Below are 13,009 nucleotides of genomic sequence, written 5' to 3'. Positions count from 1 at the left end.
CTGAGTTCGAGCGCGTGCCTGGAGCCCAGGGCGGGGCTGGGAAGCGGGGGGAGGACGTGCCAGCTCCCGGTGGAGAACGTGGCGGTCACCCACCAGCGCCGCGGGCACCCTGGAGGTGTCTGTCCCCGGCGGGGGGTGGCCGATCCCCGGGGTGGGGAACACCTGTGCAGCGTGAAGGAGCGGGGGCCAGGGCGGTGCCCGGACAGGGAGGGGTCAGCCAGGACCGGGTCCACCCTCGGGTGAGCCGGAGCCACGGCAACCTTCGGGGTTTCACTGGCGCCTGCTTGCCTGCTTTGTGTGGAGACTCCGACCCTCTTCTCTGGGTGCCTTGGCAGAAGCAACTTTAAGCAAACAGACGAAGAAACACTAAGGATTAAGTAAAGTCCTGAGAATCAGGTTGTCGGCCAGTCTCCCGCCTGCTCTTCCTCCGCCTTGGGCAGAACCTGTCTGGGTCTGGGGCAGAGGCGGTGTGAGGCGGGGCTGAGGCTGGGGTAGAAGCTGAGCCTGGGGCAGGAAGGGACAGTCACCAGAGGAGAGGGAGGTCCTGGGCCAGGCCGAGAACCGGCACCTCGCTGTCCTGGCTGAGCACAGGGGGAGGCCAGGAGAGGCGCCTTCTAGAGAACCCCTCTCCTCCCACCTGGTGTGAGGCCCCGAGGACACACGCTTTACTTTCAGTGAGACAAGCAAGTCACACAACACTGAAGAGGAACTTCCCGTTTTTATTAAAGAGAGAGAGAGAGAAAGAGACAGAGAGAGACGACGTGTGCACACCTGTGAACCGAGTGGAGGTGGGAGAGGAATTCTGTATCCTCTAGCCCCTTCAACAGCGATTGGATGTTTTAACCAGCTGATGTGTGCTCCCATGGTATGAAAACAGAGAACATGTACAAACTCAGCATCCCTTTCCCCCGACCCACAACGCTGCCCTTCCCCGCCAGGGTGTCCCAGGACACCGGCTGCCCGGCTCCTGCGGAAGGAGGCCGACCCGGCCGGGCAGCAGCCTCGCCCGCTCCACTCCGGGCGCGTCGCAAAGCGCCGGGGAGCCGGGGCTGCCTGAGGAAGGACCCTGCCCAAGGCAGAGCCCACGAACCTCCCGGGGCCAGCTGGGAGACCTCGGGGGCCAGAGGGCCATCCTGCAGCCTCTGCGCACTGGGCGAGTTCTTTCTTAAAAGACTCTACAAAAATACTTTGTAATTGAGTTTAATAATCTTCTCCCTTCCAGAAAGGGCCCGACAGGCGCTGCCTGCTGCTCACTTCTGCCCCATTCCAAATATTTTTACCTTATTTGGATGAAATGCATTATTTTTCTAATGAAAGGCTTTTTTTTCAAAGGGCTGTTTTCCCTCCGTCCAGCAGCTGCCTTTATTAGGCAGCACTCACGCCGTTTTGGGGAGGGGTTTTTCCCTCCCTGAAATCACGCCAGACTCTCTGTCCTCAAAAGCTGAAATCGGGCGCTCAGGACCCGCAGGGCAAAAGGCCCCCGGGCCCAGGTTTTTGTCCCTTTCTCCCGCAGTGAGTCCGGGGACCTGCGAGACAACCGACCCCCCAGGTTGGGCAAGAAACATCCCACAAGGTCCCCCGAGTGCCCGCTGCCCCGCGCCAGCAGCTCTGGCTGCATCTCCGTCCCAGGCTATCTGCCCTCTGCCCCCCTCCCCCTGTCTGGTCCCATTGCAGGAGGGACCTCTGCAAAGTTAGAGGCCACGAGAAACGGTCACCAAGTAGAGGGGGAGACCCCGAGACGGCCCACGCGGGACCCGGGCTTCCATTCCCCGAGGAGGGCAGAGCGGGGAAACCCCGTCTCTGGCCCCCGAGGCCCAGGGGTGCTTCCAACCGAGCCACCAGCCCTCTGCTTGTCATCCCAGGTCCGTCTGCCTGCTGGGCTCCCAGACGCTGGGCCCCTCGTCCAGACCAGGCTGGGAGCCCCTGGGGATGGAGAAACCTGGCTTCTTCGGTGATGGCAAGAGGCAGAGGTGACTCAACGGGGGGGCGGGGTGGGGGGCGTCTCTGCTTGCCCCTAGGGAGCACGAGCTGGGACATCACGTGAAGTTATGAGCATCAAAGACAAAACCTGGGAAACCAGGCTGGAGGGCTGGACACTCAGAGAGTCAGGGCGAGGGCCCCCTGCCTGAGCGCCAGGAAGGAGTTTACCGCGGGAGCCCGAAAAAGGGGCCTGGGTAGGAGGGGTAATGTTTTCTGAGACAAAACAGCCCCCATGCCAAGTCTCTCACCCTCGGCCAGCGCTGCGGTCAGGAGGCCGGGGCCTCCCCGGAGGGTACATACCCGCTGCAGCTCCACCTCCGCGGCGGCCGGGGTGCCTGCACTTTGTCTCCAAAGCCCGTGTCTACACGAGGCACCGGACGGGGCCGGGCCCTCTGACCCCCGCACACCGGGCCACAGCACTGGGGGCTCGAGGGAGCCGAGTGCTCCCGGAAGGAGCGTCCCGTGCTGTTTTTCTGGGTTTAGCTAAATGCTGTGTGAAGGGTAAAGGGAGACAGGGAGGGTGAGAGGGAGACGAGACGGGGGAGGACGAGGGAACGAGACACACTCTCCTGGGAGCACATGCATCCATTTAAGGAAGGTGAGCTCATCACACTCCACACCAGGTCTATATACAGTAGCGTGAGGTCCCTCTCCTCCTGGATCAGAACGTCGCCCTCCGGCAGCCACTCGGGACCAAGGACGAAACCCTCCAGCTGTGGGTGAGCGGCTGCGACACCTGCCTTAGGGGAGAGACTGGCCGAGGGAAGCAGGTTCTGCCCCCATCAGGCCCACCGCAGGGCTGCCGGGCGCCGCCCCCACGTCCCCTCCCCGGGCCCACCTGGCGCGGCCTTGACCGAGATCCACCCCTGGGCACGGGATGCCGTGAGCAGACAGAGAGCCACAGGCAGGAATTAAATAGTGGCAACTCATATTTATTACAATTATATACATCGTATCTTATATTCTGAAACCTATACCTTATCACACAAAAGAACATGTGTTTGGGGGGCAGGGCGGGGCAGGGGACAGACAGGAAGGCCCTGTGCCTGGCTCCTAGTGGAGGTGGGACCACAACTCGCCACGGCAATAGCTGAGCCACGATGTGGCAAGCGAATGGTCGGGAGCAGCGTGATGTCGTGGGTGGCAGACGACCGGGCTGGGGCTGTGACGGGAGCACAAGGGTGGCATCGTCCGGGCAGGGACTGGCTGGGGGGCCCGGGGGGCCCTCGCCCAGAGGGGAGCACAGGGCCGCTGCTTTGGGGATCACGAGAGCGCGGCCCCCTTGGTCACTGGCGAGAAGCAGTGAGGGAGCCGGGGTAGAGGGAAGGGACGGCAGACGCCAGGCCCCGCGGCCCCTCCTCTAGAGGGTCAGGAGTCAGGTAATAAAACTACCTCTTGTCATGCACGGCGTTAGGCTGGCTAAGACGCCCAGCAGACACCCCTGGACGGGACGTCTGTCTGGGAGGGGGCTGGGGGGGCTTGAGCCCGGAGAGTTCGGAGCCCTCGGCCTGACATGAGAACAAGGTCAGAGGCCTGTCTGTCTGCGGCGGGCGGGGTGGACAGGCTTCGGCCCTCACGCCGCCCAGGCCGGCGAGGCTGCGGCAGCCCTGCCCCCGCCCGGCTCCAGGCCACGCCCTGCACCTGGACCACGACCCCGGCCGCCTAGTCCCGCTCGCTCTCGTTGCTGGCGCCCTCCGGCCGCCGCAGCTTCTCCACCTGCTCGTTGATCTGCCCGTCCCCGCCCCGGCGGTCCTCCCTCTGCACCCCCAGGCAGCCCTCCTCGTCCACGCGGCTCACATCCTCGTCCTCCTCGTCCTCCCTCTTCTCCTCCTCGCCCTGCACCTCCATCCGCACCTGGCCCTTGACGTCCACCACCCCCTCGCCCTCCTCCTGGGGGCCCAGCAGGTGGTACGTGGCCGTGGAGCCCTCGGGGCTGTGGCCCTCCTTCACGGGCGAGGACGACGTGGACTCGTTGCTGACGGGCGAGATGTCACTGCTGCTGTGGTGGTTCACGGCCGCGGGGCTGGAGGGTGACGGCGACTTGACCGGGATCTGCCAGGAGGGGATCTTCGGGGCCGACGGGGAAGGGGGGAACTGCCTCCTGGCCGAGGAGGGAGAAGACGGCAGGGTCACCCTCAGCAGAGCCGCCCCCTCCCGACCCAGAGCGCTCACGGAGGCTGAGCAGCCACCCCAGGGCCACTGAGCAGGGGACAGGGCCAGGGGACAGGCTGGAGCTCCGCCGCCCACTCCCACCTCCCCTCTCTCCCCCTCCTCTGGAAACAAGGCCTCTTGGCCCGTTGAGGTGGGAGCGGCTGAGACGGAAGCCAGAGGCTCCGGGGCTGCCTGCAGAGCCCCCGGTCCACTCAGGGTGCCTCCTGGGGTCCCCTCTGCCTGGGGCCAGGCCCGCCCTCCCTGGCAGCTGCTGGACACTTGGCTCTCGGGGCCCTGCCACGCCCTGGCGCCCGTTCCCTCCCACCCTTACAGCACTGTCCCAGCCTCCAGCCCTGGGGGAGGCAGCGAGCAACGGTGGGGAGCCAGAAGCCTGGGAAGCCAAGACCCCTGGGCCTCCACTCTCACTTGCCTGTGGCCTGGGCAAAGGCAGGGGGTGGGGGAGAGCCTGGCCACTGGTCTCGGGGTCAGAGACGTCAGAACCAGAAGGGTAATGCTGGTGACCTAGCACTTTTCTAGAAAACCTCCGAGCTCCACACTTGACAGAAGAGCCAGTTCTCCCTCCCACTCCTGCGTCCCTGCCCTGCGTCCTGGGCCAGCAGCCAGCCCAGCCCAGACCTGGGAAGTCAGGTCCACTTGGCAAGGGCTTGGAAACCAAGCTCGAGGACAGGCGGGATCACCCCTGCCTGAGCTGGGAGGACAAAGGCCTGCTGCCTCCTGGGCTGCCCACCAGACCACCAGCTCTGGCCCCGGACAGCCCTTCCACCTCAGACCCTGCCACGCGGAGCACACAGTCAGGGCCTCGGCGCTCACCGTGTCCCCAGCGGATAGCCCTCTGGTGCCCCAAGCTCAGCCGTGCCTCTCTTAAGGCCACGCTCTTTTCCCCACAGACAGCCTGGAAGTGGGTGGCTTGGAGAACTAGGTCCTCTGGTTGGGACCACAAGACGCTGCCAGCCCCCATCACTGACCTGGAGTGAAGGCCGCCGCCTGGCTCAGCCCCCACTAAACCCCAGGGCGCCCTGCAGGAGGGGTGGCCCAGGACACAGGACTTTCAGTTTTAAAAACAGACGGGCCCGGGCAAGCCCGGACAAGCTGGTCACCCTCCCGTCAGGGCTGCGCTGGTGCTGTCCCTGCGGAGGGACAGCAGAGTGAGACCACAGGAGCCGGGGCGTGGGGAGGCACGCACTGCGTCTGCCTCTGCCTTGAATCGTAGGGCTCTTCAAACTGAGCCGGAACAGAGACCCCTGGCCTGGCCCTCTGGGGGGACCTTCTCTGGGACCAAGCTGTCACTGGGAGGTCCAGCCGGGGCTGAGGACAGGGGAGGAGATGGCCCTATCTGGAGGGGTGGGGATTCTCTCCTCTGCTCAAGGCCCTGCTTCTGGCTCCAGCTGCCCTTGACTGGGTCTTGACAGGACCAAGTGACTGTATCTCAAAACTCGTGGGCACTACAGACTGTCACCCCAAGAACGGGGAGGGAGGGGCCTACCGGGAAGGGAAGGTGGAAGCGCAGGAGACTCCCAAACTCAATGCCTGAATCACGCAGCTCAATCTGGGGTGGGACGCACAGGGGCCCCCCAGGGAGACGTGCCCCCCCCCCACCGCCCCCAATGGGTGGCGGCTGGATGGGCCCCAAGAGCTCCCTCCCCCAAGTCGAAGTCAGAGAGCAGAACAGAAGCCCGCGCCTTTTCAGCTCCTACCGATTTAAAAGAAGCCCTTTCAAGGAGTTAATTTCCGACTTGAGTTCACTGATGTTCTGGGACTCCAGGATCCAGTTGGTGGAAGTGGTGGCCTGAAAGTCACACAGGGGACAGAGGATCAGAGCGGCACCTCCTCCCACCCCTTGAAGCTCAGACTGCTGGGGTGGCAAGGAGGACCCCAGGGGGATTCCGTGTCCTGCATGCCAGCCGGGAACCCCCTCGGTTCGGTTCTGCTGCGGCCCATTCAGGGGTCTGCCTGCCTGGATCTCTGTTTAAGTGACGACTCCCTTAGAACAAACATTCCCACAAGTCTATTTGGATAGCTGACTATATTAGGGAATCATGACATGCATTCAGGTGTGATAGTGGCATCCTGGTTATGTGAAATAAAACATCAACAACAAAAGAGCCCTTATCTTTTATAGATACACACTGAAGTGTCGGAAGTATGAAATGATATGCTGTCTGGGATGTGCTTCAAAATCACCTGCGGGTAGGGGTACGGCAGGACGGGCCCGAGGCAGCGGCTACAGCTGTGTAGCCAGAACATGTGGGCTTGCTGTTCGGCCCCGCCATTTCCAGGTGTATTTGAAACATTCCATTAAAACAAAACTATTAAGATAAATAAATTCCATCTCTACAACAACTACTCCCTCCACCTAAGTCCCTCTCCCTGCAGAGAGAGATCACACACCCACCCACACACACACACACCCACACCCACACACACACACACACGAAGCTCTGGGGCTGGGACAGGCAGCCACCTCAACCACAGGCACCAGGAGCCTGGTACCTGGAGCCACCCTGGAGGGTCAAAGGAGACGCCTGAGCACCTGCCTGGCCCATCCCCCAGCTCTACTCTCAATCATGCCCAGAAGGCAGGCTTCGCCCAGGATACCCTTCCCCACGCAGCTGTAACGTCAGGCCACGCGCTGCGCGCCGCTGTCTGCACAGCCAGGAGCCGAGGGCCAGGCCGCCCATCTGCAGCTGTCCTTTGGGATGACCCTGAAGGTTCAGCAGAGAGAACGAAGACGTCCTGGAGGAGGGCCCACAGGGGAAGCAGCCACGGGAACCTCAGACAAACGCCATCCTTCACCGCACACCTTCCCCTTTGACACTGCTTTCTATATAAACTTCAGACGACCACACCTTTGTTTGGCAATCTTGCTGGGACAGATGGAGAGGAGGTCCCCCAAGCGGCAGCTGCCTCGGCCAAGCTGCCTGCGAAGTGTTTACGGGCCAGTCCTAGGTGTGACGGCCTTGGGTGCGTGGGCCTCTGCCTCCGGGTACAAGGCCCCCGCCGCCTGCCACAGAACACCCGGGCCCTGAGCTCAGGAGAGCGTGGGGAGCCCCAGGCTGGCAGCACGGAGGGGCCCCGCACATCCCCACCAGCCTGTGGGGCTCTAAGGTGGGGTGAGGGCTGCTGTGGGTCCTACCTCAGCCGGCAGCCCAGCCCGGCTCTGCAGTGGGAAGCCCCCCTCCGCGGGGGCTGCAGGCCTCAGGAAAGAGACCCCGGGCAGCCTCGGAACGAGCGCACACAGGCGCTCGGCCGCCCTCACACACATCCCCTCGGGGTCCCCACTCCAGACCACCAGACAGCGCAGACCCAGGAGCCACTGCTCTGGCCTCTCTGAGACCTTGAAAGCTATAGCAGCCCATTAACAAGGGAGCAATTTCCACTCATCGGCCTACAAAGGACTCAAATTTCCAAACGCATATGGTGCCAGATGCCAGGATTTAGAAATAAAATCTGACATCTGGGGCTTTTTAGCCAGTCTCTAAAAAACAGTTGTAGAAAACTCCCAGCCTTCAGTTTTATGTAGGTTTTTTAATTACTGAATGCTCTTCTTTTTAATTTTTTACAGTGCTGCAGTAGGGGTTTGGAAGCCAGATATAAAAACTTACATTACAGCTGAGAAAACACAGCTCTGAGTCTTTGGTTTATGGGGTAACCGAAGCCTTCACACAGATGGGTTTAGACACCAGTGAGCACGGCTTCAGCACAGCAGAGAATGAAAGGGGCTGGGGGCGGGCGGGGGGCATCAGAAAAACAAGCACGAGACACCCTCAGAGGCGGCGCTCAACCACCAAACGCTACCCCGGGCCCCCCTCCCCTCCTAAAATGCAACATGTGGTCTTAATCTTAATGCTAAGGTCTGAAAACAGTTTTCCAATTTCTGGAAAGGCTTCTGGCCACTGGCAGGCTGCCACTCCAAAAGACAATGGAGGAGAGGTGGTCGCAGGCCGTGACCGCCTCCTCGGCTGCTTTATGGGCCGCCCGCCCGACCGCGGGGAGCGTGCGTGGTGGCTGGCGGTGGCCACTGGCCTCTGTGGGTGGGGTACCGCACGAGAGGACTCTCGGGGACCCCCTTCACAGGAGCGCTGGCTCACACGGAGTCGCGCACTGGGGTGGGGCTTCCTCTGGGAGAGCTGCTCGGAGCGAGATCCTTACAGCACGGCTGCGTGGAAGCAGCCAGAAAGCAACCCGGGAGGCGGGGATGGAGTGGGGAGGGCAGTGGACGCCCTGGAGCCACTGGACCACTGTCTCCCGGGCCCAGTCTGTCTCGGGAACACCCTGTCACACACGCACAGAACCCAGACCCAAAGCCTGCGATCCTGGGGCTGACGGGAGCCAGGCTCTGTCCTCAGTAGGGACAGGCAACGAGGGAGGTGCGGTACAGCTCCCTCTTACAGACAGGGGACAGCATGTCGCTTGTCTGCGGTCACACGGGTAGCACGGGGCACAGGAGAGCCTGAACCCCGGTGGTCTGATCCTAGGGTCTGATGTTGCCAAGACAGCTCCAGATGTGCGAAGTGGGGCAAGGAAGCCACCTCAGTCGACCCCAGGTACGTCTACACTCCTCTGGGGGTTACCGGATCCCGAGGCCGGGGTTTGGAGAACCCACCCACGGCAGCATTTCAGCCCAGGGTCTGGGCACACTCCTCCCACCCTGTTCCCTGCAATCGCTCTTGGCAACTCCGGGACCTCTGACCTAACTTGCGGTGGAGACCATCCCGTGTGGACACCGGCTACCACCAGATCTGGGGTGTGTGCTGCCACGGGAGGGCCACAGGCACAGAGCTGCTTTTCCTCCCTCCTGTTGGGAGGTGACACGGAGACAGAAAGGACAGCCTCTGTCACTGAATGCCACACCACCCACACGGTGACCGCCTCCTGTCTCTACAAGGGCAGGGTCACCGGTGTCAGAAGAGACAACATCAGACCCCAGCGGACGCAGTGAACTGGGCACAAAGGACGGGAGTGAAGAGCCGTGCAGGGAAGACCCGGACCTAGAGGGACCAGAGGGTCAGGGACAAGTACCTTGGCTGTGGCCAGTTCGTGGGCGAGCTCCTGGACTTTCTGCTGCTGCTGAATCAGCAGCTCCTGGACAGAGGCTAAAGTCATCTGTAACTGAGTCACTGGGAGGAAAGAGCAGTTGCATCTCTGTTAAATGATACAGATTCTTCCTTCTGTCCACACACCTATAAGCTGCTGCATCTAATTTATCTGCAGACATTCCCCCCCGCCCCCCCGGCCCGTGCAATCCATATAATTCATCTGCACTCTGGGGCATCTACCTGCACTGTATCTAACCTCTAGTATTTCTACTTTATCTTTCTATTGTGTAGTTGTCCGTGGTCAACAGTATATCCGTCCAAAACCTCTCCCCTCTAATTATATCTGTTTATGATTCGCTTGGCTCTTGCAACTTCCATCCTGCCTGCATCCCCCATCTCCCGGGCCTCCCCATGCCACTGCAGAACTCATAGAAAGTCTTCAGTCCTGGGAGAGAGACAGCTCAGTCCACAACATCCCGGAGTGGTTAGAAACTGCAAATCCCATTTCCTCACTGCTCCTTCCTGCCCTCCCCACCCAACCCAGAGGCTGCTGGAGCTCCCGGTCCACCGTCAGCCTCCAAGGAGACATGCCAGCAGGGCACGTGCTCCAGAGGGTTTCCGAGGGCTTCACAAACATGCCCCCGAGGGACAGACTCCTGCCTGGGACAGGCGGCTCTCTAGTTTGCCAGAGTTTTTAGATGCAGAGGCTCCATCTAGTAAACAAGTTTATAAAGGAGAAAACCACCTCTGGCGCGACAGGTCCCAGCTAATCTGGGCCACCACTGGGGCACCGGGTAATGAACGTGAGCCCCGTGGAGTCGATGACAGAGGAGGTGGCCGGGGTCCCTGGAGCCGCGGTAATTACAGCCTCTCTTGACCCTGTGTTGGATTCTTAGAGGGAAGGGGGAAAATTGCTGAAAACCCCCCTGAAAACCTCATAGAAGCAGAAATTAAAAATGAACTTTACAGCCCTTAGAAAGGCTGTCATTTTATTCCCCTTATTAATATTCTGAGGTTGGGAGCCTTTCCGTAAAAACATAATTAATTGAGGCCGCGCCGACAGTAAACAAGCAATTTCAAATTAAACCGAAATGACGGCGGCTTCATTTGCAAATGTGAACAGATTCTCAGAGCAGATAAATGAAGTCACCACATAAAGTGGAGACGGAGGGGAGAGGGGAGGGGGCAAAGAAGGGGCTGCTCGGAGAAGGCTTTGAGGGGTGACTTGATGGGGCCATTAATCTTCACCTGTCTGTGCCACGCTGCCACTCAGCTCGGAGAGACTCGCCTCCATCCTCTCCAGTTGCTTCCTGTCCTCCCGGCCGCCCACGACGAGGGGGAGCAGGTACTTCTGCAAGAAGCAGGGTGCGCGTGAGGAATGGCTACGGACTTGGGATACTCTTCAACAGTCTCTCAGATTCTGCCGGCCAACTTTCTCTCCGGCCAACCAACTTTCTCTCCATCAACCCTGGGTTTCGGAAACCCTACGCCAACACCGTAAATGAACAAGACATCCGAAAATTACGAGGCTGTGATTATAATCACATAAAAAAAAAAAAAAAAACTCTGTCTGAATCAGGACCAGAACCAGGGAACAGGGACACAAAAAGTCAATTTGACCCACTATGATGGAGCACTTTTTGGTTCCTTTAGATTTTTAAATGGTGCTATATACAATACTTCTGTGTCCAAAAATACTCAAAATTCTACTTTAAAAGTTGTATATCATAAAAACGCAAAAGGTCATACAAGAAAGTGATACCACTGGTGGCTTCCAGTGGGGAGTGGGAGGGAAGTTTGCTGTACGCTTTTCTGAACCTTTAACATTTTGAACCACGTGAATGAATTCTCCATTCGGAAACAAACGAGTAAAAATAAACAAAAAAAATTATTCAAGAAACAAGATCAAAATCCACAACAGATTTGTGGGACCTTTGGCTCTTTCACTAGGAGGGGATAATAATATGGGTATTCCGAGGCTGCCTAAGGAGGTCACACCCATTCTTCTTCGAAAAGCCTTGAATCCTCAGAACAAGCTTCCTTCAGGTAAGAGTTAAATGCAGCCAGACTCTCCCAGAACTGAGACATGGGGCAGAAGGGGGAGCAAGGGGCAGAACCAGGAGAAACTGACCGTGGGGGAAAAAGGAAGCTGACGCTGCAGGGCAATCTCGAATGTTCTGAGAATCTCGGAACAGTCAGGAAGAAGGCAGACGGGGCGCAGCTGGTGACTGACTGCCTGCTTGGAGGTGTGAAGGGACAGAGGTGGGCGGCAAGGTGCCCGCTGGGAGAGGTGGACGAAAGAACATGGGCTCCAAACTCCAAAAGCTCAGGACGTGGCGCCCCCCATCTTAGGAACGTGAGACCAGTCACCAACTTTACTGGGGTGGCACCAGGGGTGGCACAGTGCAGGCTTGGCAGGTGTAGTAACTGGCAGGTGTGACCAAAGGAGACTTTGGTTCTTACTCCATTCGGGCCCCAGACAGGAAAAGACAGCAGCTTCTCCATTAAGGCTTCTGTACTGGGGAAGGGAAAGGAGGTCTCTCACAAGGGGCCTGTCAGAGAACTCATTTCAAGAGCGACTCCTAAGTGAAGATCACTATTTAGCATACATATAGAAGCATTTTCTATTTTGCAAAGTGCTCTTCAACCATCGTGTGAGTTATTACCCAGAGCTGAGCCGAAACTCATAAAATGGAGCCTTACGTTCCAGGTTGAAAATTTCCTAAGTATAAAAGTCAAGAAATTCTTATACGTGTAATGGACTAAAAATTCCATTTCCAAGATCAAAAATGCCAAGGAAAGGAACACATACACTACCCCAGCCTAAATCTTTACATATTTATAAAACAAGATAACAGCTTACCTCTCCTTTTTGTTTTTTAATTTAGTAGATGTTTTTTAAATTCTCTTGTCACCATCGTGACTGATCTTTCAATGTCTCTTCTTTTTTTAAAGCAGAGACTAAAGATCAGAGCTTCGTGGAAACAACTGAGGATATCTCTGCTTTGCTCCAAGGGGAGCTATGCTTTCTGTCTCCACCAGATCACAGGCCGTCCAAGGGCAGCCATGTGACTATCAGGTACCGCTTAGTAGAGCTGGGACATTGATGTGAGAATCCTGTCTTAGCATATTCTTCTTGGTGACTGTATGCAGTCAGTGGTTGGAAATAGGCTTTCAGCCCACAATGGCGTCAGAGGGAGAAGTCCCAGGACGCAGAACATCTTGCTTCTGGATTTCTAACGTGGAGATTTCCAACTTCAAGAATAAATGTTACACTGAAAAGATTGTATTCTGCTACAACTCTGTCATTAGCTTTTGCACTTAAGTGAAAAATTAAGAATCCCAGAGTGCAAATGCTGAAACATGTTTCATGTGCTAAAAGTTAAACATGGGGGGACCTCCCTGGCAGTCTAGTGGTTAGGACTCCGCGCTTCCACTGTAGTGGGCATGGGTTTGATCCCTGGTCAGGGAACTAGGATCTAGCAAGTTGCGTGGCGTGGCCAAAAAAAAAAAAAAAGTTACAACATGAGGCTGGATAGTCATTCAGATTCTTTTTTAAAAATCTCCAAATCAGAGATGGAGTCACAGGTGGCCTCAGAAGGAAAGGGGCTTCTCTTTCCAGGACCAGCAGAGAGTGAGTCCTCCAGCCACTCTTTTACCTTTTGTCTCTGGGGACCTACCCTGGCTCTGCATCTTCTAAAAAAGACTCAACTTGCTTCAAATCAAAGTTAGTAGCTGGTAATTAGTATCTGATTAGTAGCTGGTATCAAGGAAGTAAACGTTACTTCATGCCTGCAGCTCCGTTGTAAGCAATGAACTCT

At 57.9% G+C, this 13,009-nt stretch overlaps 1 protein-coding gene across 3 annotated transcripts in view; it reads right to left on the bottom strand.

Moving 5' to 3' along the window:
• Positions 1-2,891: 2,891 nt before the first annotated feature.
• Positions 2,892-13,009, bottom strand: part of PEX14 (peroxisomal biogenesis factor 14) — a 139,060-nt gene continuing 128,942 nt past the window's right edge. For all 3 annotated transcript variants that reach the window (XM_007170074.3, XM_028163483.2, XM_057558574.1), the window contains 4 exons: positions 10,437-10,539; positions 9,172-9,269; positions 5,847-5,938; positions 2,892-4,081 (listed from right to left, as the gene is read on the bottom strand). In XM_007170074.3, the coding sequence (XP_007170136.1) occupies positions 3,643-4,081; positions 5,847-5,938; positions 9,172-9,269; positions 10,437-10,539 (732 nt within the window). In that variant the 3' untranslated portion in view covers positions 2,892-3,642. The remainder of the gene's footprint in view (positions 4,082-5,846; positions 5,939-9,171; positions 9,270-10,436; positions 10,540-13,009) is intronic.

The sequence above is a fragment of the Balaenoptera acutorostrata genome, chromosome 1, assembly GCF_949987535.1.
Source record: "Balaenoptera acutorostrata chromosome 1, mBalAcu1.1, whole genome shotgun sequence".
In the NCBI taxonomy this organism is placed as follows: Eukaryota; Metazoa; Chordata; class Mammalia; order Artiodactyla; family Balaenopteridae; genus Balaenoptera; species Balaenoptera acutorostrata.
The sequence above is the reverse complement of the archived record's forward strand: the minus strand, read 5'-3'. Positions and strand labels throughout refer to the sequence as shown.